The 25,614-nt window shown below is 51.6% G+C and overlaps 1 protein-coding gene across 2 annotated transcripts in view; it reads left to right on the top strand.

Annotated features, from left to right (window-relative positions):
- Positions 1-5,338: 5,338 nt before the first annotated feature.
- Positions 5,339-25,614, top strand: part of GNAO1 (G protein subunit alpha o1) — a 130,343-nt gene continuing 110,067 nt past the window's right edge. Inside the window, exons 1-2 of one of the 2 annotated variants that reach the window (XM_068693113.1) lie at positions 5,339-5,892; positions 5,989-6,031. In XM_068693113.1, coding sequence (XP_068549214.1) covers positions 5,775-5,892; positions 5,989-6,031 — 161 coding nt within the window. In that variant the 5' untranslated portion in view covers positions 5,339-5,774. The remainder of the gene's footprint in view (positions 5,893-5,988; positions 6,032-25,614) is intronic. The other variant, XM_068693112.1, reaches the window with a different exon arrangement.

The raw sequence follows: 25,614 nt of genomic DNA, 5'->3' as shown, positions 1-25,614 counted from the left end.
AGAGCTGCAAGGTTTCTGGATAGCATTTATATAAAAACAGGAATGTTCCTGAAGTGCTGTAAGCAGAGCTGCTCGAATTGCCTGCCCAAATCCTGCACCTGATGGCAGTACTGGATGAACTGACACTCGCAGGCAATCAGCTGCAGGTTTGAGCTCGAATGCTTAATGCAGCAGGTTAAACCTGGCTTCTCCTGGAGCACTCAGAAAGTTCAACTCGGTTTCAGCAGGACCAAGCACTGACTGATTTTTCCATAGGGAGGAATCACGGCTACATCTCTATCCAGCTGTCCTGGATCACAGCAGATTTTTTTCCACTCCTGTGAAGTCACCATCCTTAACACCGAGGAAATAGGAATGGCAAAGGGCTGACAGGGCCCTCGTCCGCTCTAAGCCCCAAGCCAAGGTCAGCCACCCTGTCTCTTTCTTGGCACTGTCTCTCCCTCGCCCGAAGGACAACACCGTGTAGCTTCCATTTCGCAGCCTTTCAAGGTTACTTGTGCACCTGCTGAACCATTCACGCTATTATTATACGTTCTATCTGCAGAGAGCAGATGGAAATAAGTTTCTTCCCCGCTTTTAGTCCTGTACCATTTAGGTGCTTGCATCACCACCCAGGTATGTATAGCCACGGTGCCACCCGGGCATAAACTGGATCGGATGAAGGGACAGAAAATAGCGCATCTCTATGAAACCCTGTCCCAGGAATGGAAATACCCACAGGGGGATCTGTTCTGATTTCCCCTCTGATGATCAGCAGCGCAGCAGTTAATTATTCAGCTTCTGATTTTTTTTTCTTAGGCCTACAAGCTCTTCTCTTTATCTGCCATGTGTCCCTGAACCACCAAAAAACAGAAAACACTGACACTGAAAAGTCTCCTTAGAGCTGGGAGTTGAAAGTCACTGCAGGAAAGGGAGAGGAGTTCACACCTCCCTGGGGGTCATTGACAAGTTCGTCCTCACTTTGAGAACCAGAACTTGGGGCTCTCCGCAGACTTAAGTAAGAAGTAGTAGAAACTTTTAGTTTTATGTAAAACCCTTGATTGTGCAGAAACTGATCTGGATCCTTGGGAAATCATTGGTGTGAGCCACAGCACTGAGCAGTGCTTCATTCAGCTGCTGTCTCGTGGGACAGGTAGACAGCCCTTTCTTGCGAGGGCTCCTCCACCCCACTTCATGCAGTTCTGCTTCCCCAGCAGATCTTTTACCTGGCATTTGTTCCTTTCCTCTGAACACATCCCAGGCTCTCTTGCTTCTCCTCATCTCTGTGGCGTGAACAATTTTGTCTGAGATTAGTTCTAAGTAATTCAGAGATGAGCCATTTTATCTCTGCGTGCTAATGTACAAATGCACTGATCACTGCTGCTCCAGATGGCAAACATTTCCAGCCCCATGTGCCCCAGCCCCAAAACTTCACCTAATTCCAACACAGGAGCTGTCAGTGGCTCCCACGTCCTGTAGTTACCATTGCCCACCTGGATAGCCTTGAAAAAGTAACAACAAAAGAAGGCTTTTCAGTGTTTTTCTAAATGTGGTCAGGCTGCCTAACTTCTTTGGGACTGGTAGTCACTAGTCAAATTCTGCAGTGCCTCCTCATTCAATTTGCTGGAGTAGCACATACTTGTGGAGTATGGAGTGAGTAAGAATGAAGTAAGGATATTTGCAATTTGACCTAGTATCTGTGCATTTCATTAATCCTTCCTCCATCAACCACTTAACCTTTATGGGCATTCTTATTGCCTCTCATTGTATTGATTTCAGTCCATTTCTCCAATTTAGTGAGATCATGCAGTATTTTAAACCTGTCTTCCACTGCATAACTAGGTTTAGCTGGGGGGTAATTGACATCAATTTAAAGAATGAAAAATTAGGCTGAATATCCGGGGAAAACTTCCTAATGGTGAGATCTGCCAGAATGCATTGCTGCCTCTCCATGGGATCGGTGGCAGTTCCATTAGCATGTGCATTAAAACCATCCTGAAGAACCATAAGATTACAGGTTGTCCAGAACAACGCTGAAGTAGGAGAGGAAGGACAAGCCGCAAAGCCCTGCAGCTCGCCTCCTATGGTCACCTTACGCCGGGTTTGCTCCACTCCCTCTTCACACCGCCCACCAGTGCACTGCAGAAGGAGCAGTATCAGCTGATTACAGGGACGGGATCCGATGCGATGCTCCCTCTGACATTAGTGCAGCTTCACTTGCCACGTGTGGCCATGGTTTGTAATGCTCCCTGAGGCCAAGTCCACACTGTGACACCCAGGAGGGCTTCCTATGACCTGGGTGCAGATGTATTCCGTGGCATCCACCTCATCATGCTGTGTTGCTGTGAGAAGAAGGAGAAGATGCTGGGCTGGAAGAAATCCAGAGCACCTGCGTGCTGGAGGACATCTCTCTCCCACCGTCTGGATGCAGCCAGGACCTTCAGAGACACCGGATCACCTGCAGGAGCACAGCACGCCAAGAAAACCAAGTCCCCATTTATACAGCAACGTCATGCTGGTGCAGGAGGTTTTAAATGCATCCATCAATTCTGCTACCAATCCTTCACTTCTTAAAGAAATAAATATCTAATTTATTTATTTATTTATTTATTTATTTCTAGCAGGATGGTTGAAAACTGATTGCAGAAGGCTTGCTCACGCTGAGGCCAGATCAGAGATATAGAACAAAGACTGTTTTAAAATGATGACTCTGATGACTCTTATGTTTGCAAAGATAATAGTCCAAGCAGACAGAAGCATGTTCTTCACACACCTCTGGTGAGATAGGTTAATTGCAGGACTGGACAGAGAAATAGGGCTCTCATCCCCACCTTTTATGGAGAGGTTCTGTCATATTTAAGTAAAAAATAAATAAGTAAAATAAAATGAGCCTGTTTTTATCTGAAGTTGTTACTGACAGCAACCACTTTTTTATTAGAAGAGGACTTCTGTCAGCTCCTGAAAAATGGAAACATCATTTTCAGCAACAAAACCCAACATATTTATCTCAAAAGCCAAGTAGGCTGGTACATATTTTGATTGTTTGGTGGGGGAGGCAGGCTTTTTTTCTTTTCATGTTCTCGAAATTCATCTGCCACAAAAAAGCAGATTTGTCAAAAAATGAAATTTCCCACTACAAAAATTTCAAAAGAAACATTTCCATCAGCTCTGCTCAATTAGCAGCTGCATAAAAATGGCTCGTTTTCGCAGCTGCTCCCCTGAATCTTTCTGAGAGCGGAGAGAAAAAGCAGAAGACTTGACCACTTCCAATTTTCCCTTAAGGAAGAACTCAGCAGATACCGGTGGAGAGACTGGGAGTGCATGTGGGACAAAAGGCCGAGTGCAGACTTTGCTCTGGTCAAGCAGAAGAGAAATAATTTTCTCCATGGCAGGAGGTGTAGGCTACAAATTTGCCCAATAACGAGTAGCCAGAGGCTGATACAAAAGACTAATTCTCTTACTAAAATCCTCGGAGAGCATCCCAATATGACTCCAAGGCTGGCAAGCTGCTGGAGAAGATGGGAAGTAAATGCAGCCATCTCATGAGGACACTGCCTCTGGACTTCTTGATTGTGCTTTTCCTATACTGCACTTCTCATAATGCCCTCCGGCTGGTACCATTGAAATGAAACCTATTGATTGAAATTCTGATCCTATTGATTTTACACAAGAGATTTGCGCGAATATGAAAGAGCAGGAACTGCTCTGTAACCACTCCCATCTCCGCTTATTCCCCGCTGAACGCATGCGGTAGGCTTGCTTGTCCATGCAGGCATCGCCTCCGTCCCCTGAGCTTCCAGAAATAAATTACCCCAAATTCAGATATTCAGTACCTATTAGCTCACAAATGTGTGGTAAATATTACCGGTCCCTGAATACACTAACGTTATTTATGAGTTCCCTTTTGCTTTCTTTTGTCTGCTCCTGCTTCACGTCTCTTCTTTACCTCGTTAACCACACACCGTGTTTTCCCCCTTCATGGCAGGGGTGTGGAGGCAAAATGGAAACCACATTTTACGGGAGGGGAGGAGGGATGGGAAGCAGCGCTGGAAGGAGGTGATGTTTGCCTGGAAGGAAAGCGCTAGGGAAGTTGTGCTCAAAACAGAGTGCTGTCAGAAATCACATTTCCACCCCTAGAGGAAGGGTGTGTGGATATGGGAGGTGAGGAACTCGGGAGAGCAGCTCCCAGAAAAGCCCAGAGGAGGAAAGGCCAATGTTGCTTGAGCCCCCCATGGGGCTGCCCTGGCCCTGTCTGGAGCCAGTGTTTGCTTATGGGTCCCTCACACCACAAAGTGATGCTCACAGCACACCTCGTGCCTCCTTTTCCCGATCTGTAGGGAGGTGGAGCAGGGTTTAGAGGAAAAACCAGCTGCCCGTTCACTCACACCTTCCCTTCCTTCTCGTTTATGGAAGGCATGGGGCGTCCTTTCCACACATCAGCCAGTACACCTTGATTTTGCTCATTTTTCCTTAATGCATTTTAGTTCGCTGCGCTCAACGCTTCCTCCTTTTCCCTCTAAATCTTTTTATAGTCGGGCTGCCACATATCAATCAATGGTATGGATTAAAGTTGCATATATCGTGACTTGTTTGGTCCAGCAGGAACGCATTTAAAACAAAGCCCTATCAGCTTTATTTTCCCCATTGACATTTTTTCTTTCCTTCTTTATTCCCAGCCAGGAAAATCGCAGGATTTTAACCCGCTGGAGTTCCTAGATTATAGCACGGAGTGGCGGCGACATGGAGGCAGGTTCTGTGGCGGCAGGAAACCCCTGATCACCCTGCAAGCCACGCCAAACGAACCCAAAAGGCTCGTTTGAGGGAAAACATAATGTATGTTTGAGGGAAAACATAACCCTAAGGGTTTGTTCAGCAGGCTGAGGGAGAACACAGCCCAAAATGGTCCGGGCTGAGGGAAAACATAACCCTCAGGGCCCGTTCGGCAGGCTGACGGAGAGCACAGCCCAAAATGGTGGCTGCACTTCGACGTCTCACACGCAGCGTGCCAAGGATTCGCGTGACAAGCGGTGACAGAAACAAGCCGGCGGCCACACGGCCAGCTCCCAGCCGCGGTTACAGCGGGAAGAGAGGAACCAGGAACCGGGGGCAGCGGGCAGGAGGGCCGGGGAAAGGGGTAAGGAGCCGCGTTCGGAGGGTGTGTGGGGGGGCTCCATGGCCGCGGCGCCTCCCTGAGGAGCCCCCCGAGCTGCGGGCTCCCCTCAGGCGGGCGGCGCTGAGGCGGGGCCGCCGCGAGCATGCGCGGGCCGCGCGCGTCACGGGAGCGGGCGCGGCCGGCGGGAGCGCGGAGCCCCGGCGCGCCCCCTCCCCTCCCGTCCCCTCCCCTCCCCTCCCCGCCTCCCGTCACAGCCCCGCCGCCCGCTCGGAGCGGAGAGCGCCACAGCCGGGAGCGGCGAGGAGTCCTTCCTCCTCCTCCTCCTCCTCCTCCTCCTCCTCCTCCTCCTCCTTCTCCTCCTCCTCCTCCTCCTCCGCCCCCGCCTCCGCCTCCCGGCCGGGAAGAGCTCGCCGTGCCCGCAGCCCCGCTGGATGCGCTGAGCCGCGGGGAGAGGGGCAGGAGGCAGCCGCCAGCCCCGCTGCGGTGCCCGGAGCCCGATCGCCGCCTCCCTTCCATCCCTCCCCGCCGCACGACCGCGGTGTGTGCGCGCCCCCGGCCTCCTCTCTGCAGCCCAGGCGGCGGCGGCGGCGGCGGGGGCTGCTTTTTTTTTTTTTTTTTTTTTTTTTATCCTTCCCCCCCCTACCTTTTTTTTTTTTTTTTTTTTAATCTTTACGGGGCCGCCATGGGATGTACCCTGAGCGCCGAGGAGCGGGCCGCCCTGGAGCGGAGCAAGGCCATCGAGAAGAACCTCAAGGAGGACGGGATCAGCGCCGCCAAAGACGTGAAACTCCTCCTGCTCGGTGAGCCCCGCTCCCCGAAACTCGGCCGCCTGCCTCCCCCCCACCCCCCCCCCACCCCTCCCTTATTCGCTCACCGCCTTTTCTCTGTCCCGACAGGGGCCGGGGAGTCGGGGAAGAGCACGATCGTGAAGCAGATGAAGTAAGTGCGGGGCCGGGCGGGGCGCGGCGGGGCGGGGGCTCGCTGAGGTGAGCGAGGGCCGCGGGCGCCATGTTTACCTGAGGGGACCGCCGCGGCGGGAAGGCGGCGCCCGGCCCCTGCCGCTGCTGTTCGGGGCCGCCGTGGTGCTGAAAGGGCCGCCGGGGCCCGAAAAAGGGAGGCGAAGTGCCGGAGCCGGGCTTGGGGGGCTCCGGGGGGATGCTGAAAGGGTTCTAAGGGGCCCTAAAGGGGCGCTGAGGGGATGGGAAGGGCCCTGAGGGGGCGCTGAGGGGCCGGGAGGGAGCCCCTGAGGGGGCTCTGAAGGGCTCTGAGGGGCCGGGAGGGGCTCTGAGAGGTTCTGAGGGGCCCCGAGGGGGTTTTCAGGGGCTCTGAGGGGCCCTGAGGGGGTTTTCAGGGGCCCTGAGGGGGTTCTGAAGGGGCTCTGAGGGGTTCTGAGAGGCCCTGAGGGGGTTCTGAGAAGGCTCTGAGGGGGCCTTGAGGGGCTCTAAAGGCCCCTGATGGGTCTGTGAGGGGGCTCTGAGGGGCCCAGAGGAGGCTCTGAAGGTCCGTGAGGGGGCTCTGAGGGGCCCTAAGGGGGGCCAGAGGGTCCGTGAGGGGGCCCTGGGGGGGCTCTGAGGGGCTTTGAGGGGGCCCTGAGGGGGCTCCTTGCAGCGGGGGGGGTCGCAGCCGCCCCGCAGCCCTGTGAGGGGGGCCGCTGTGTGGTCAAATCCTCCCGTAATGCGGATTTAAAGCCAGGCGCCCTGCCACTCCGAGCCCCTTTGAAGGGAGATTTTTTTTTTTATTTTTTTTTTTAGCGTTTTAATTAACGGAGGGGTTGAATTTGGCCGCCGACCGGCAATTAGATTGAAAGCGGGGTATTAAAAAAAAAAAAAAAAAAAAGAAAAAAAAAAAAGGAGGGGGAGCAAATAAACAAAAAAAAAAAAAAGGCGACAATATGGAGAAGAACCAGCTCCTTCCTACGCCCCGGGCTGCCCCTCGCTGAGGCCCGGGCCCCGTTCGCCGGCCTCTCCCCGTGCTTAATTACAATTAAGCACCGGGCCATAAACGAGGGCTTGGAGCCCCGTTCCCTGCGGGAACGCCTCCCGTGGGGCAGCAGGTGCAGCGAGGAGCCTGGGGAGCCGCTCTTCTTCCCTTCCCTTTCCCCTTTCTTTTTTTTTTTTTTTTTTTTTTAATCCCAACACGCCGAAAATCCCCCCCAGATCCCCCGGCACACGGCGGGGCGAGGCGGCGCCATCGCGGGGGGCTCAGAGGGATGGCTGGCCCCCGGGGAACCGGCTCCGGTACCCGAGGATGGAGGGGGGGGGGACACACGGGGAGGGCTCCGCCGCTGCCATCCGCAGTCCCGGCACGGCTGCGGCTTTCAGGCGGTTCCCGTGGTGGACAGCGCCCAGCGGGGCCTCGAACCGCCGGCAGCGCTGCCCGGCTTCGGCTCCGCTCGGCTCCTCCCGCCGCCGGCTCGGCCGCCTTCGGAGGCGGGCGGGGAGAAGCCGAGCAGGCTCGGAAATAGCCGAAGGGGTTCGGAGCCGCTCGGCAACACCCCCCCCCCTTCCCCAAAACCACCTCCCCTAAGGGTGTGTGCTCGTCCTCGCCAAACCCTGGGGGTGACCCAAAGGGGTGACCCCCGTGTTTCTGCCCCACTCCTGCGGCCGCCGTGTCCAGCCCCAGGGGACCAAACCGCCAGCCCCACCCGAGGCAACCCTCCGGCGCTGCAGGGCTGGCGGAGAGGAACCTCCCTTCGGCGCACGGTGGGCACAGCGGCCTCACCCACGGAGATTTGTGCACCCTATTTCTGTCAAGCCCCCTTTGGAAAGGAGGTTTTCCACCCCGACACTTGGCTGTGGGGCCAGGAGGATGGGTTTGGTTTGTGCTCATTTGCGTGTGAGAGATGGATCGGGAGAGATGTTACTGCGGATGAATGGCAATAAATTATTTAATCTCTAGGAATCGCTTCTGCAGAAGCGTGCTGGAATGGCGGGCGGTGGGGTTTGGCTGGGGGGAGAAGCTGTAGCACCATCATCACGGCGCACCGGGGCAGATGTGTGGAGTCGGGAGCGGGCTGTGGCCGTGGTGGCTTACACAATGAGCGCCCAGGGATTCCTCTTTCCCAGAGAGCACAGCTCTTGTTTCTTAAAGCACGTTGGATCAAGCTAACAACCGGTTTGCTGGACTAGCCCGGAATACTAAGGCCTGAAAAACACCCTGTAGTATATCTCCCCAACAAAACACTCTGGGAGTAACGCGCGGTAGCTGGCGGGTTTGTACCCAGCTCGAAAATGCGGCGGCGGCTGCCATGGTGGAAGCTCGCAGCGCGGGGAGCGGGGAGGCGGCCGCCAGCCTGCGAACTCCAGCGAACTGTGCAGAGGCTGGGGTGGGGACAGCGGTGTTGCTAGGAGCACGGCGGCAGGAGCTGGAGGGAGCCGCGCAGCCGCGGGCGCCGGGGGGGAGAGCGATGTGCAGGGAGCGACTGGGGGAAATTAACATTTCTGAAAATTAATTTAAATATAATGCAGGCATTAGCATTTCACCTGGTCAAGCTCCATTAGACAGGCTTGCTGAGAACCTAATGAATTCTTAATAAAGATTAAATTGCACGTTCATTAGATTTTGATGAAAGAGACTGCTATTTTATTTTTTTAATACTGTGTTATTGGTGTGCTTCTAGATCATAAATCTCCTCCTTGTGAATGGCTAAAGCAGTTTCACACTTGGATATCGCCTTGCAGAGAAGCGCAGGAATGTATAGACAGATGAGAATATGCTTAGACAAAGGAACAGGGAGCAGACATTGTTAGCGGAGGACTGAGAAGAGGCTACGCGCTGTCCAGTTAATCCGTGAAATTTTAGGTAGTGGGAGAAGGGACAGGTAGAAACCGCTGTAATTTGGGAGTTTAGCCAGGGTGGGCAGTAGGATTTATCAAATGAATGCAGGATGTTTTCCTCAAGTGTTCGGGGCTGCCTTTCAGCTGGGGAGCAGGGAGTTCCCCAGTGCAGGAAGAGGAGTGGGTGCACGATGGGCAGCTGGGACTGGAGGCTAGCGTGTGCCTCGGGCAGCAGCAGCATGGGCTGGGAATGGCACTGTCCTGAGCAGCCGTGGTGCTGTAGGCACCCTCAGCCCTTGTGCTTTGGCTGCACCCATCTTGGCTGATGACGTTTGCTCGTTATTGCTTCACGACTTTGCCTGTGCTGTAAAATGTGGGGTTGGGGCCATGCTGCTGGGGGGAGCAGTCCTGAGAGGTGTGAGGCCAGTGCGGCCCCAGGGCGTGCTTTCGTGCTCAGAATCAGTGATCGGGCTCGGTTTTCCCTCAGCTTAAACTAAAAACCAGCTTTAACCAAGCGAATCTGGGGCTCCTTTGAATATCCAAGCCAGGGGGCGAGAGATATTGTACAGGAGAAATTTGTCTTCCAGCACCCAGCCTCAGCGGGTTCACACTGACGTAGAACTGCAATGACTGTCAACATCTCTTTAGCTCTTATATCTTGAAATAAACACTGAGTGCATGCAGAATTTAGAATACGTGATATTTTCTGGAATGGTTGGATCATAGCACCAAGGCAAGACCTGTTGTTTGCCCGGGGGGGTTTTGCGGGGTCTTACAACTCTGCTGAATGTTTGTTCATCAAACGGCCCCGGGCAAGGCAGATGCCCAGCACACCTCGCTCTGTCCCTGCCCAGCAGAATACTGAGGTGCATACAGCGGTCCTGTGGTGGGAACGGGTGTGCTACTGCAAGGGGAACACCCTCTGCTGCCATCAGCATGAAGCTTCTGGGGAATTCAGTGTTTAAATGCAAATGTAGAGGCTGAGTTAGCTGGCATGGCTTCAAACCCAGCATCCTGCCACCTTTCCGGGTGCGGAGCCGGGGCACTATTCCACCTTCCAAATGAGGGGATAGATGGTGATGGCTACGGCGTTTGGGAGGATGCAGGGCTGGCAGGACCTCACTCATCAGGCTTCTTGCAGTTCCGTTTTTTCGTAAATTGTTTTTAAGTTATGACAAGGATGGGAATGTGTGATCGGGAGGAGAATAGGTGGCCGTACAGCGCTTATCTTTCCCTACCTGCTGCCTTCTCCCCAACGGCCGTCAGTCCCAATAGCCACCTGATCTATCGGTTTGACCTTTTTCAGAGAGCCCCTCAAAACAGCCCCGGGCTCTGCTTGCTCTCCGGGTAACTGAATTACTTCTAATCTGATGAACTTCTTTGGAGTGAGAAGCAGTCCCCACCCACTGCTTTTACAGCCCGTCTCAGCAACGTGGTGGTAAATGCCACCAAAACGAAATGATGTCTTGTGAACACCCACTCGAGGCCTCGCTCTTCGCGGCGTGTCTGTCTCCAGCCGTAGCGATTTCCCACTCGCGGCCCCTTCCCCGGGAGCACCTCGCCCTGCGGGGGCTTCGCCTCCGTGTCGGCTGCGTCTGTCCCACCCCTCGGGGCCAGCAGGATTTGAGCTGGGCACCAGTAAGCAGGGGAAGGAGCTGCAGCCTTCCGGCTGGTCTGCTCACCTCCTGCCACCTGCTCCGCTGCATCCTGACCTGGGCGTTGAGGCTCTTGTTATTAGCCTGGGAGAGATTTCAGAGAAGAGCAGTAACTGTATTAGCAGGCAAGACGGAATACATTTTGGGTTTGGGTTTTTCTTTTTCCTTGACAGTTCTTAATTTGTTTCTTGTTTTAGGAATTCATAACAGTAAAAATATCTTGCAGTGACAGCAGTGAACTGCATAGCTTCTCCTCTTTCAACCTAGTTTTAAAACCTTAAAAGAAATTTGCCTGTCATATTCTGACATGACACATCTAGTCCTGTTGGAAATGTTTTAGCAGTCTAACGAGATGAAAGCGGTTCTTCTAATGAGCTCTGAAGAAAGAGACAAATCTGCACAAATGTAGCCAGGGATGTTTTATTTTATGTTTGGCTAACCCAGAAGTTTTAAGAAACGTTCAATTGAGTCATGACACTTGAAAAGAAGTTGTGGTTTTCCTCCTCAGTCTGTCCTTTTCTGTCTGTCTGGGATGCAGCTTCATCCCAGATGTGAGTTCCCCAGCATGCTTACCTGGGGCAGATCATGAAAAGAATGGAGAGGAGGAGCTGAAAAGAGACAGAGTGATGGAGGTAGAGGCAGCTCCTTGGCTCTTCTACTTACTCTGGTCAAGAGAAAGCATGAAATGAAGCAAAGAGTCACTGCTGGCAAGAGCCAGGGAGTGAGCAATGTCTCAGAGCCATCACGAGTTACCTGTGGGAGCGTTTCTTCTGCCACTTTGCAGAGTTACAGCCTGCCCCGTAAGCATCAAGCCCCCCTGGTTTCTCCTGGATTTATTTGCAAGATAAAAAGTCATGACTGACTGCTGAAGCTGGTGGTTTGCAGCTAGAAAGCCTGTCGCCAGTGCAGGGTGCAAGAGCTTGATTTTGCAAACTTCAGAGCTCGTTCACCTCCTGCTCAAGCTGTGAGGGAGGTGAAAAGCTTTTCGTGTGAGCCAGCAGCAGTTCACAGCACAACGATGGAGAAAGGCTGTGCCGTGAGGTCCGTGGTGAAACTGAGCACAACTGAGTGCAGAAGGCAGGGTCTGGTCCTGTATTCATAATGAGAGGCTGAAGGAAGAGAAGCTTAGGCAGGAGAGAATCGGCAAAAACTTCTCGTAGCTGGTCAGATTCAGGTGGTGTGGGTATTTAAGAGTGGTGTCTCTCTTCCTGGTGCAACTGCAAATTTCACGAGATTTGGGGCTTTCTGGAGAGCCTCAAATTGCCTCTGTGGGACCTGGGCTTGCATAACGAGGGGGTGAGCTCTGTTTCAGGGATTCTTTGCTTTTGTGTTTGCTTTGGTTTTGAAAGAAAACTTCCAGTTCTCCTCACTTTAGAGACAAGATAAGAAATAAATGTCCTTAGTCTAGCCCAGGGACTTGAGAATTGGGAGCACAATAAAATCAGCCCAAATGAAGACAAGGAAACCAAATACATCTCAACTGCTAGATTTTTGTTTTCATTAGTGGTACAGAAACCAGTGGCCACACTTATTTCAAGTCAATTTGATTGTTCTCGTCCCCAAATCCTCTCTTTGACCTCACTGGACTTTGGACCAAATTCTTCTAGATGATGTCTGTCCAATGTGTAATTTTTAGGAGATCTGATGAATCTCAGCTGTTGCATGGCACTTGGTGGGGTACAGGAGATGGCCAAGCTTCATCCACAAAAACAGGAAACCAAAAATTCTGGAACTGACATTTTTTAAAGCGTCGGCACCTTAAAACCTAAGGTCATTTTTCTTGCCTCAAAAACTCTTTGATACCATTCTTAGAGGGAAATACTAATTATTTTTGCCATGATTTTCCTAATGCTGAAGGAGCGCTGCGCATAATGCAAAAATCCCCCTTAACTGTTAATTGAATCACTCTCGTTTTATTTTCAAGGCCATTCATGCCAATGGCAGATGTATGGAGGCTGGAGGATTACAGTCCTGATTATAAGATGCTCTTAGGATTCTGCCTCAAATCAGGGAATGCAAAGGGCTGAAAAATGCTGCTGGATAACACGAAGCAAAGATACTGATGCTTTTCTAGTGCTGAGCAAAAAGGAGAAATTTAATCCAAAGCTCAATCATTGTCTGCTTATGGTGATAATATAATAAAACTCTTGATGGAGGCATTTCTTAGCTCACCAATAAAACTGCTTATCTCCCCCAACTTTCAAGTTAATTGAGAAAGAACCGAGGAGCGCTCTCTCAGGAAGGAGCCCGGGGAATTGTATAGTAAGCTGACATCACATCTGTTTTCAAATTGCTAATCGATAACAGTTTTGACATTGAAAGAGAAGAGCTTAAATTGCTTTGGTTTTCTTTATTCTCGGGCACGTCCTGCTCTGCTTGGTCACTGGAAATTATATCAGTGCATCAGCAGACCTTCCATCCAAGTATAACGTTCGTAAGGTTAAAGTAAGGGAGCTGAAGTACAACAGCTAGAAAGAGAGAAAGAGAATGTGGATAACGGAGGGACCTCCCCAGGGCTTGAGATTTTGTGCTGTGGCTGTTAGTTATCCCCCTCACCCCTGGTCTGAGGGGTTTGTGTCCTCAGGAACCAAAGGTGATTTTATCCTGGATCCTGCCTGTAGCCTTTGAACGGGAATTCGGCTTGGCTAACAATGCAGGAGCTGCTTTTGTAGAAAGCTTGGAGACGAGGCATCCCGGGAAGCGTGCTGAGGTGCTCGTCACCATTCCCTGCGGCTGCCTGGGGATGTGCTGCTCAGGGCAACCCAGAGCAGGCTGGGCAGAAGCAGGATCCAATGCTGGTACTAAATGCAGGGCTTAATAACAAGGAAAGGGATTTTCTCCCCTTCGGCACCTGGCAGCCCCTCCATACACATTTTGAAGTACACGTTTCACATCAGGAGGCCGTGGGGTGGCTCTCGGAGCAGCTTTGGTGAATGGAGAGGGGCTCAGCAGGGTTTTGCTGGTCTGGAAGGAAACCCTACTCCCAAAATACCCAACTCAGAGAATTCATCACTTGGCTGTTAGCACTTTGACAGGGAAGCTGAGCATGGGCGCCTCACCTCTGTGTGTGCCCCTGCTCCGAAACGTCACCCCCAGTGCTTAAATCAGCCTGAAGGGCAGAGCAGTGACTCAACGTGCTCCGAGGCTCTCCAGCAACTTTAAACCTGTATTAAATGCTCTTGTCTACAAGAGCATCATCGACAGCGACTTGTACACACCCTAACAGTCTGGTACGAGACTTGGAGGGTTTCTGCATTACCTGTGAATTGTTACTGAAGGGGATGAGATAAGAACGGGCCGGTATTGAGGAAAATATCACTCAAATGATAAAAAATGCGTAGCGTCTCCTAGCAGAGTGCTGTGGTTTATCCTCTCCCTGGAAGAGGCGATTGGAGTTAGGAGCTCCAATTCTGAAGCACCAGGCGCCGACAGCGCATAGGAGAGGCTGAGCACACAAAATGGATGTTAGGCACAATAATCTAGATAGCACATGAGAGGTTTTACTGCCGGCTCTGTGGAGCTGTGGTACGTGGCCACAGCAACATGGAGCTGTTTTCCCACCGCCGGTGCAGCTCTGTGTGCTCATCACAGCCCTGTTCTGCGCTGCCTCGGCGGCCTGGGACTTGCTGGCATCGGGCTCCTGGCCCCCAGCACCTCGTCTTGGTGGCTGGCATGAAGCAGTGCCACCTCTGTGCTGCCGAGGGAGCTCGGCGAGGAGCTGCTGGCCAGCTCTGCCTCTCGCTGAAGCTACCGGTGAGATTTTCAGATCGCTGCAGGGGCACCACACGGCAGATCTACGTGTTCCAACTGGAGGCAGCAAGAGCTAAGCCTACGTGAGTCCATCCTCCTCCCTCCTGCACCTCTGCGGCAGCAGGGCACGTGCTACTCCAGAGCCTGGGGTTCTGCTTAGCTGTGCCCACAGGAGGCACACGCCATCCTCATGTTGGGTTTTGTGTGGGACAGCGTCCGTTTGGCCACTAAAGCCTTGATTCAGTAGATTTGGGGAAACTGTGCTTGCTTACACAGAGCCTCTTTGCACCTGTAGGTACTGCAGGAGGGTGTTAGAGGAAGGGCACTTACAGCTTGCTGCAGCTGGAGAGCCCTTCCCGTTGACCAGAGAGGTCTAAACGCCTGATTTGGGGCCAGGTGGGAAAGGCACATTGACATCGGGGGCAGTGTCTCCTTTCCGAGGTCGGGCAAGGTGGCCTGACCTCCTAGCTGATAAATTCTAAGAGGTGCTCGTCACCGGAGTGCCCGTGCCCGTGTCACAGGCGTGCCCTGTCCTCACACTTCACCAGTGACACCAGCACAGACCGTAGGATGCAGGAGAGCGACTGTGATGAGCATACGCCTCGCAACGGCGTCGTGCTGTTCATTAATCACCAGTCACCCTTCGGTGATTAATTATTGAGCCAAATTGGACAATTTTTTCCACATGAATGAGGAGATAGTTACTTAATAAAGCGGAAAGCTCCTGGTAGCGTGCCCTTGTTTTCCTCAGTTTAGCTGTAGGATAAATTTATCTCCTCCTGATTTACAGCTCAGCAGAAAGCCCAAAGTGCTGCATCAACTCCCAGGTGGCTGCTGCCCGGCCACATCCCACACGGGAAACCCGCTGCTGCTCCGTGGGCGCCTTTGGGATGGTTCAGTCGGGCTGCAGGTGTATGGGCGGGTGGGCTGTGCTTTGTTACCCCATCTCTGGGGTGCTGAGGGCACAAGGAGGAAGGGGGCAGGGGATCAGCGTTTTGCCAGACACAAGCTCAAGGCTCGGCAGCGCTTTCTGCTGGCATCAGGCATGTTCATCTCCTTTTTCTCCTTTCATATCTTTTCAAGAAATAGGTTTATTTCTCATTCCTACTTGCATAAATAACCATTTGTAATGTTTTCTTTCCTACGTGACAGGGCATGAAAATTGATTATTACACTGGTACTTTTAGTTCTGACTCGAGAGATCAAACTGTAGGTGTTTTTTTCCATTTGTGGTGGTCAAATAAATAGGTGAGGCCTTCAGATATTCAGGATTAAATTTACGTTCTGATTTTTTAAGTGCTCCTACATAGGACTTTGAAATATTTTTTGGGGGTTTCCAGTAAAATGCAGAAAAAACATCTTACACATAACAAGGATATAAACCCAGCCAGACTGGTGTATTTAAATTCCGTAACAAGTGGGGGATAAATATACCGAGATTTTTAAAATAACGAAGATTATTTTATTGGCCCCCTCATTCACTTGGGCACAGCGCCTGTGTGAAGCTCTCCAGCACATCCTGCTCCGTCTGTTCTCGAGGACAATCCTCCTCGTTCAGCAAAACCATCGCCTCCGTCCTCCCGAGGACGTGCTCGGTGCTTCGCTCTGCTGTGGGCTTGCAGCAGCGTTGACCCCTCAGCTGGCTGGTTTCGAGACAGAACCAACTGCTCACCGCGCTGACGGCGAGGCCACAGGACTTGCAGTGCTGCCAAGTTGGAGATGCTACTAATCTGCACGCAGTGAAGTCCCAGCGCTGGCCGTAGCTCATGTTTCATTCACGCTCAGGTCCCAAACCTCAGCACAATGGGGTTTTCTAATCATGTGCCCATCAATAGCCATGGGCTTGCGGAGAAGTGGGTGATTGCACGCGAACAGCCTTCATCCAAATACTTACCCTGTGTTTCTCACACCTCTTGGAAAATGCAGATCGAGAAACAAAGGCTTCTTTTGTCACGGCCTTTTTCATGCATCCTTTGTTTCCTTTTTGCCTCAGGTACCAGCTCTCAAATTTATTCCTTCTGCAGTTATTTGCAAGTGTTGTTTGCGCCAAGAGAAGAAGCAATACTGTCTGTCTGTAGGAGATTTTCAAACCTCGGCAGGGCAAGGACCGGAGCAACCCGTTCAATGCGAGACAGTACATCTGCTCTGGGCAGCAACCTCTAGCCTCGGTTATTCAAAGATTCTGTAGCAAGAAAACCCAAATCAGTCTCCTGTTGAAGGTTTCTAACTTCTTCTTCAACTAACTATGTTCTGGAAACAAACTGGTAGTTTGGAAACCAGCTGAGGGGCAACCTTATGCAGTGTTACCAGAGCTTTCCCCTGGAATACACAAACAGCCAGGCTCAGCGAGGAATAGTTGATTGCTGATTTTAATTCACACCACTTTGGCTTGTTTCTTTGCTTCTGGGTGCGGTTTTCTTGGATTGATTCCATGCAGTATTTCACAGGCAGCCTTCTGAAATCCTAAGCTGGGGGTTGATTAACATCTCTTTTCCTTGGTGGCATGGGTTTAAGTCACCCCTGTCTGTCCCTGCTCTTTGTTACCCAGGGGACTGCTGTGGATATGGTGCTGCAGTGAACCAGGCTCTGGCACTGCTCTGGGTTAACGTAACTCAAAAAACAGAGCAGGCAGCAGAATGATCTGTCCATCAAATGCGCCCACGTAAGGCAGGAATGCATTGCAGGTTGAGATGTGAGATTGTACTGAAAGATTCAGTCACTCCTGGCTGCTTGGCTGTACCGGGGCTTAATTTTTTGAAGGTAAATCGGTCACTTTCAAAGACTTTGAGATGTAGTTTTTGAAAAGTCCTTCTGTATCCTTAGGTATTTAAATGATGCAGTGGTGTTTTTCCAAGGCAGCCTTATTTTCTCCTATTAGTTCCTGTAAGAGCACTGCAAGTCTTCCACTGGCTTGAAATTGTGTTGTTTTAAATAAACTTCCCGTGACCCTCGGTGCAATGAAAAGGAAAGTGCAACTGTTTGTTGCTGCTTCAGCTTAGTTAGGCCATCTTTTATGCTTGCAGAGGTCAAATCCATTCCATCTGGTTATGCTTTTTCAATCACATTTACATTTTTAATGCAAAGCTCAGGTTTGCTTCACACTAGAATGATCTGCCTGGTTTTGTAACAAGCCATAGTTGTCCTGGGGTTTGGAGACTTCTCTTTTATTTTGCCTCAGCCTTAGACAGATTTTTGTAAGTTATAAGGTAACATTACTCCAGTGGACTGCCCATATGCCACAGAACGCCGACTATACAGGTGCTGAGCAGCATTTTCAAATTCTGTTTTACCCAGAGCTGATTCTGAAGCCTGCATTACCAGCCTGGCGTTGCTGTGGTTGGTGCAGGGGAGGTTCGCACAGCTCTGCTGTGCCACAGCCCTTCCAAGGGGAGAGCACTGCATACAGAACTGCTGGCCCCACCACCTCTCCCCTCCAGCCACGAGCTGTCCCAATGCTCCCTCACCTCACAGGGGCTTCACTCAGACACCTTTCCTGCTCTTTCCATAAGTAAGCCAGGCTAGGAAGTCCTTCTCGTGAGAGATATTTGTCACATCCATAGCCTCACAAAAGCTTCGGGGGGATTCTGCCACATCTCTGGCAGGCCAGCTTTCCTCCAGGAGCCTGGTGTTTCCTCTTTTCCTTAAGAGAGGCATTTGCACAATCAGCCTTTTGCCCAAGAAGAAGAGCCACGTGTTAAGTAACGTAGGAAATAACAAAATCCACACCAGACGGTTTGGGGTTCTCTGAATTGCTTCTGAATGTGAATGAACCGCCTCTCCCACTGCATTTACACCAGTCACTTTCAGTCTCCAGCCAAGTTCCTTCATTTTTCTGTGGGGAATTAGAAATGAAGGCCCTAAGTACTTAGTTTGTTGGCTTGTAACATCACTCATAACCGAGCAGGAGAGAAATGACCAGCCTGGCAGAGGTTTGGTGCTGCCAGTCAAGGCAAGAACGTGATTCTGACAGTGAGGAGCATACGGGAGGCAGAAAGAGGCAGAGCCTGATCTCCAAAACCAGGAGCCAGAAGAGGGATGGTGATCAAGTTCTGGCCCTGGCTAACAAAACAAGGTTGCTTCCTAAGCAGTCACCCACAGGACTGCCAACAGCTCGGTACACCGCTGCACGGGCTGGCCACGGACACCTTGTGAACCTTGCATGAACCTTGCTTGAAGCAAGTGCCAAGAGTAAGTGGATCAGAGCTGTCAGAGCTGGTAAGAAGGGCAAAGGCTGGCAGGAGAAATGGTAACCCCCCATTCCTGGTGTTAAATGCCTGCGGTAGGATTTGATAGTAAGGGAGTGCCGACATGACAGATCCTAGAAAGCTCCGTGTGCATGCTAAGTCCTGGAGTCTAATTTCCTAAATGAAAGGACCCCCACCTCTGCAAGCTAAAAGACAAAATGGTACCACGTGCTTTTCCTTTCTGAACGTACAGCCTTCCCTGAGCAGCCCAAAAGCACAGAGAAAAGGAAGAGAAAGTGTTTCAGTTCAGCTTCACTTACGAGCAAGCCTTCTCCAATGTGATTTAGTCTCTCCTGGAAGACCCCTCGGTGTAAGTCGGTAAGCAAAGAGGCACTGGAGCACTTCCCCAGAGTCCATGCAGTGTGCACCCAACAGCAGTGGAAGAATACGTGCAAACGTACATAGAAACTAACCCAGATCTTCGCTCCAGCAGCAGAGCCACCCTTAATTATTAATGGCTGGAGTGCCGGAGCCTTTCACTTGGTAGCAGAACATACCCTGAACGGCTCCCGGGTTATGGCAGACTGACAGAGCGTCACTGTCACAGCGAGTGCCAGCTTCGCAGTGATGAATGGAGTGCCCTGCATAGGAGCGAGAAAGGTGAATATTCAAATAAGTGTCTTTGTTTCCTCCGAATGCTATTTGGATAAGGGGCTGGGAATTCCAGGTTCAAGAACTGATTGATGGAAGTTGACCTTGTCGTGGACAAAATGGTAAACAGCTTCAGAATAATGAATTACAAGCAGAAATTGTACTCGTCTGTGATGAAGTAGGTCATGGAAAGGTCATTTTGTCCAGCTCTGTCCTAATGTAGAGCTCTCCTTGATCGCGTATCGCTCAGTGTTTCATGTGATTTACTTGTAAATGAAGCAGGCCCTGAGATTTCCACAGTTGTGCACCAGTCCTCTCTGCAGTGGTTAAGCATCTAATAGATTTCACATGAAAGAACTTTCTCCAATAGCTTGAAATTTTTCTCTGACGTTTCCTCTTGCTTCTTCTAATCACTTCCCAGCTCAGGAGAGCTTGTAACGATGTCAGTTGTTGGAGCAGAAATACAGACCGGGCAGTCTCTGGGCTAGTCTTTAGCTTTCTAGCCTTTTGGGGCAAGGTTTGGCAGAGTAGCTAGCAGGGCTTTTTTTTCTCCTGTACCGAGGATTTCCAGTGAAAGAGAAGCTGCCCTCAGCTGGGAATTGTTTGCACAGTGAGCACAGTGATGGGAAACGAATCAAAAATAGACAGGCCGTGGCTAGGCTGCCTTTGGAGTGTTGGCCTGCCACGAGCTCAGGGCAGCTTTTGGAGGATGTGGAGGAGAAGTGCAGGGCCCCTGCGACTTTTCAGTGCACCTCCTTTCAGCCTGGAGACAGTGTGCGCAGACCTTGACCTTCCTCTCTTTGCCATTCTCACCCTTCCTGTAAAATCCAAAAATCCTTTGCAGGAAGGATTCGAGGGCATCACAAACCAACGCAGCACATTCCCAAACCGCAGAAGTCCCAGGGGAGGTCAGACTTCCAGACCACTAAGTGGAACGTAATCCCAAATAAGCTGTGTGAGTCCATGGTACGAAAATTACTCAGCACAGAGCTACTTCCAGCTGAAGAAAAAACAAAACCCTATGGCTTTTTGTCCTCTGTCGACAGACGCGTGGCTCTGCAGTCCTGCGAGTCTCGCCACGTGTTTCGCAGGGAGCAGTACAGCTAATAAAGTGACTGGTCTTTCTGAAAAGCAGGCTTCAAGCTTCACGGAACAAGTGCTGGTGTTATTTGGCCTCTTGGTGGTTTTCTAAAAGTAGAAGATGCCCAAGATCTCTCAGTATCTGCAGCTGGTGCTTGCCAGAAACGCTTGCATGATCTGTATGGATGAGTGGAGAACAGGGGGGCAGGGAGGGAAAGGCCTCCGAGGGGAACAGCTGAGGAGATACAAATGAAAATTCAATTAAACAGAAGACAAGGAAAATTCAAACCAGCATTGACGCCCTGCTCAAGGCTGCTGCTGAGTCTTGATTTCAGCCTTAAATGCAGCAAATGAAGAAGGCAACAGTGGAGAAAATAAATGACCACCCTGCAAGGAGCTAAATTGCATGGCCAGGAAGATAAAAACATTCAAATAAGACACTGTTTTTATTATGTGCCTAGGGCTGGTGACAAATTCAACGAGGACGATAGATCTTGTGTTTGTAACCATTCCAAAACCTGTCCAGTGGCAGACAGGCATTTCTCCTGAAGGCCTGGGTTTATTTGCAACTGGAAGACTTCAAAGGGACAAGAAACACGTTCCCCTGTTGCTTTCCACTCTACATAGCCATCAAAATGAAGTGAAGTGGGTACATTAAATCAGAATGGTGGCGTTGTGCACTCACTTCACCTTCTGCCCTCAGTTACATCGGTATGGGATCGAGGAAGTGATCTGTTCTGGTTGCTCTGGTTGCTTCTTCCTCGTGTTTTGTGGGAGAGGTGTGCGAATGCTCAGTTAATAACCTGCTGTAACTTAGAAGCTGAGGAGTCTTCTCTCTGCTGAGATAAGCCATCGCTCCTCTAGAAAGTGGTTGTCATCAGTTTATTGCAGCTTTGTTTTGCTCTTTGCCAGCTGCGTGAGGAGCACGTTCAACACCACCAGTCATTCCAGTGGCTTAATTTCTCCCATAAATATTTTGCTTCTTTGGAGATGTCAGCACAATCCCCTTTCAAACCCCGCTAATCGTAATTGAAAGCCATTTTAAGCTAGCATGTAGTAGCAGGGCTTGAGCTGTGCTGTATTTCTGCAAAACAAATACGAGGTGGCTATCAGACACCGGGAAGGCAAGCAGCAGCCGGGGTTACCCCACTTTGGGAAGCCCACGTTGCCAGAAGAAGCTCCCAGCATGTACAGGCTGATCCAGCACCCCATGAAATTGGTGTGGGACTAACCTGGGCTCAGATTTAAGGAGCTCCTGGGCTGCTTGCAAACAGGTACCATTTTTTTTTGGAAGGAGAAGCTGGCCAATGCTATCTGTTCCTCGTTCTTAATTATCGCAGCCGATACCATCTATATGCGAAGTCAATCACAGCGAATGGCGTTTGAAACATCGAGACCGAAGTCATTACATTATCACATCCCGGCCAGCCTTTAAGTAAAAGAGATTTGGCTTGTTCTTTATGCTGCTTGGCCCCCGTCCCGAACGTACTGCCGCTATAATGGGGGATTATCTGCGCTGGAGGTTTTCTTCATTTCCATTAGGAGAAAAAAAAAATCATGCTCGGCGCGGCGAGGGCAGCCCGCGATGGCAGGAGGAGATTGGCCGCGGGCTCGCGCCTTTGTTAGCCCGCTGGGCAGAGCCTGACACCCCCTGACACTGCCGGGGCTCGCCAAGGGGCCGGTGTTTGTGTCAGTGTGTGGAACACATTGTTTCCTGAAAGGGAGGAGAATCGGCCCTTTATTGACCGGGGGCGCTGGGCAGCCCGGTCACCGAGCTGCGGGAGCTGGGGCTTGTTGATACAGGCGGCTTTGCAGCAGGAGCCTTTGTGGGGCTTATCTTTGCCTTTAGCCTGTGTCTTCTGTTGGGGGCGAGGTGGGGCCAGGCTCTCCCAACCCCACTGCTTTTTGTAACCTGAAAGCACAGGGGTGGAAGCAGAGGGACCCCAAGTTTTGGGATCTCCACGAGTCCCCCTCGCTGAGCTATATAGCATAGCTCTTATACAGGGCTGCCGTCTGCCCTGCTGCAGCCAGTCCTAGCTCAGCAGGGCTCTGCGGTAGATTTGCAGACCACCAGTGGTCCGTCCTGCTCCAGCAGGCAGTGCAGGCTGCTTTGGGGATTGCTCTACACCCACACAAAAGGGCTGCTGCTCGGGCGCTGGCACCGGTGATCCTTTCTTCATCATATAACCCCGTGTCCCAGCCCCCGTGCCATATTGCATGGGAGAGCCGGCTGGTATAGTTCCTGGAGCCCAGACACTGCACACGCAGTGCCCCTATAGTGACACAGGACAAACCATAGGAATGCTATGGAGGAGAGACCTGTTGGCACTGAATTCACTCAGAATTGAGAAAAATCAGGCTTTTGGTTTGGGCGTTTAGCGCTCCCCCAGCAGCAGTGCAGGTGTGTAACCCAGGAGGAGTTCTCCCGTTGGTGTCAGGGCAGCGTGCACCGAGCCGTGTGTGACAAATCCATCACAGTCATCCTGCCCTGGCTTCCAGGGAGCGCTGTGCGGGGGCTCCATCATCCTAGGAGAGGCTTTGGGCTGCAGCTGGAGACATGGCTCTGCCTGACGCTTGTGGAAATACAAACCCGGAGGTGAGTTGAGAGGCACAAGCCCCAGATTCTGGACCAGTGGCTTTCAGGGCAGTTCCTCCGAATCCCAAAGGGAAGAACAACTGCTTTTCTCTGCCAGAAGAGATGGAAACCAGCCGACGGTACTTCCCCAGCAGCGGCACCCCTGAGCCCAGCTGCCCCTATCCGCTCACTCAGCTCCGGGTGCAGGCAGCCCCAGGATCAGCCCCCAGGACTGGGTGCGCTCTGCGGGCCTGCGCCACGTTTCAGGGCAGGGTTTATCACCTGTGTCTGTGCCCAAACTCATTCCAGCTCCCTGCCTTGTCCGTGTGGCTGCTGAGGTAAAGATCCAGAGGGCCAGTGGCTCACAGATCTCCACGTGCTCTGAGGTCCTCAGCTGGGGAGGTCTGCTCTAAGTGTGTTTTTGTGTGGAGCAGAGAACACAAAAGCATGCAGATGGCTTTTACTTCTCTTTCTTATCCTGCAGCTGTGGCACAGCAAAGCAGAAGGGCAGAGCATTTTCTCATGAGGCCGTAAGGAGTAGCAGTAAAACGCAGGGTGCTGACCGGGATGGAAGTGTGACTTCAAACCCCAAATGAGAGAGTTTATGATCTGTAGATTTGTGTTAAGATAACTGATTCCATGCTTCAGGTCGTTGGGAACCTATTAGATGAATAAGCCATCTCGCAGATACCCCAAACAATTTCATCTGGTATCGAACTCTCCATCTCCAGTTGATTTCTTACAGCTTCTACACAAATCTGTCTGCGGGTACTGCAGAAAGGGGAACAGAGCTCGGACCACAGCTGAGGAAGGCGAATAACCTGGGGCTGTGGTGCCAGCAGAGAAAAAAATGAAAGCATCCGAGGCCTGTCCAGGCTAGCTGAGAGGTGGAGGAGCAGAAAGGAAGCGTGTCCCAAGGGCTGGAAGCGTGTCCCAAGGGCTGGAAGCGTGCCAGCACGCGGTGCTGCCCCCAGGGCCGCACGCCGCAGAGCTGTTCCTCGCTCCAGGAAAGCCAGGTCGGGCCCCAGCATCTCAGCAAATTCCTTAGGTATCAAGGAAGATTTGATCCGAAGGTGCCGTCGGATTATTTCTTGGCATTGCTCTGCTCAAATTTGCTTTGTTGCCATAATAGTAAACATAAGTGCATGTGAAACGCGGGGCCGCGAGCCAGTGTAAAGGGATAAGATAATGACTGCTGCTGGAGCCTCTTCCTGTCTTTGTAGTCCGAGCAGTTATTGGAAGGCACTAATCCCTCTCTGCTGATTATTGACTTTTGAATGAATCCTCGTGCACTCCAACAGCAAAACTTGTGGGTTTTCAAGGCTCGGTAAAGCTCAATAGAACCGAGACCTTGTCATTTGTTTTCACTGTTACTATTATTTTTCTATTTCAAAGCAGAATTTTCTACTACGAATTCCCCACTGTTTGACCACAAAAGCGAGTGGGGGAAATTGTTATTTTTCATCCTGAGCCTTTTGTGCTTTTTATGTTTATAATCCACGTGAGGTGACTTGGCCGGTCATTAGCCGACTTGGTAAAGCGAGCTGCCTTTGTTGGGCGATGGCAGGGAAACAGCAAATGGCTGGTTCCACGGTAGCAATTTGCCCTCGAAATAAAGCGAGCGTTGATAAGCTGCAACCCTCAGCTATATTTGTCCTAGTAAATAAACATCACCGGGATCTGAGCACAAATACACGTTGTTTTGCCCCGTTTAGCCGTTCTGAGATCGTGTCAGGCTAACGAAGCCTCCCCACGTCAGATCCCCTCGTGGCATCGCTCGCTCGTTCTGCAGAAGGGTGGGCGCTGGAGGCATCGATGGGCACGGCAGATACCCCTGGAAAGGCATCCCATTAGGGCAGGGCTTTTATTGGGCTTGCTTTCCAGAGGGCTTCCATCAGTGAATATTTGCCCCCGTGCTGCCTTGGGACTGGAAATTGGCTCAGAGGTAACGGCAGTTCGGCAGCACAGGGCACGCAGGGGCCAGCACCCCCGCAGTGCCACGCTGCCTGTCCAGCTCGAGGACAGCGACTGATCCGTGCTGGCTTAAGCAGGCCAGACAAGGCCCCGAAGATCTCTTTCCAAGGGGAAGATTCAGTTTTTCTCCATAAAAAAAAGCCCGTTACCCATTTAGCACTGGGCTGTTTGGCTCAAAATTGAAACTCCCTGGTTGAACCTCCCAAAAGCAGGATTGCGCTCCTGCCCTGACAGCCAGCAGGACCCAAAATAAAAGCAGACAGCAGCAGGAGACGATGCGAAACACGGCGGTGACATTTGTTCCACTTGGAGCAGCGGAGACGCCGCTACGTCGGGCTGGAGGAGCGGAGCACGCAGCAGGAGGTGACGCGGTCGGTGCAGCACGTAGACATCCCGGGTCAGCCCCGAGCTGCAGGGGCAGCGAGCTCTGCAGCGAGGCAAATCCCTGTGGAAACAGGTGATGGAGGGACCCCGTCCTTCACAGAGAACCAGCCTGTGGAAGTCAGGAAGGGAGCAGGAGCTGTTCCTGCGATTAAATCAGGGTTTTGCTGGAGCACACGCAAGCTGTAAGTCGATCAAGATCCCATCGTGCCAGGAACTGTACATCCAGCACAGAAAGCTGGTCCCTGCTGCACAGAAGCATATGTTCTGGCTGATGCTCTCCTCTCCTTTCAAACCTCCGGATTAATCAAATCATGCCGTGAGCAGAGGGAGCAATGAATTCCAGCTCCAGGTAGCATTTTCTCAGGAGCAAGCCCTGATCTGGCTTTGCTGGTGTGTGAGGAGGGTTTCTGTCCTCTGCCTTCTGCTTCCGTGGCACTGCCAGGAGCTCAGTGCCTTCAAAGCTGCAACAAAATTGGCCAAGAAACTGAAATAC

This window comes from Anas acuta, chromosome 10, assembly GCF_963932015.1.
Source record: "Anas acuta chromosome 10, bAnaAcu1.1, whole genome shotgun sequence".
Taxonomy (NCBI): Eukaryota; Metazoa; Chordata; class Aves; order Anseriformes; family Anatidae; genus Anas; species Anas acuta.
Note: the sequence above shows the minus strand (reverse complement) of the source record. Positions and strands in the feature narration are given on the sequence as shown.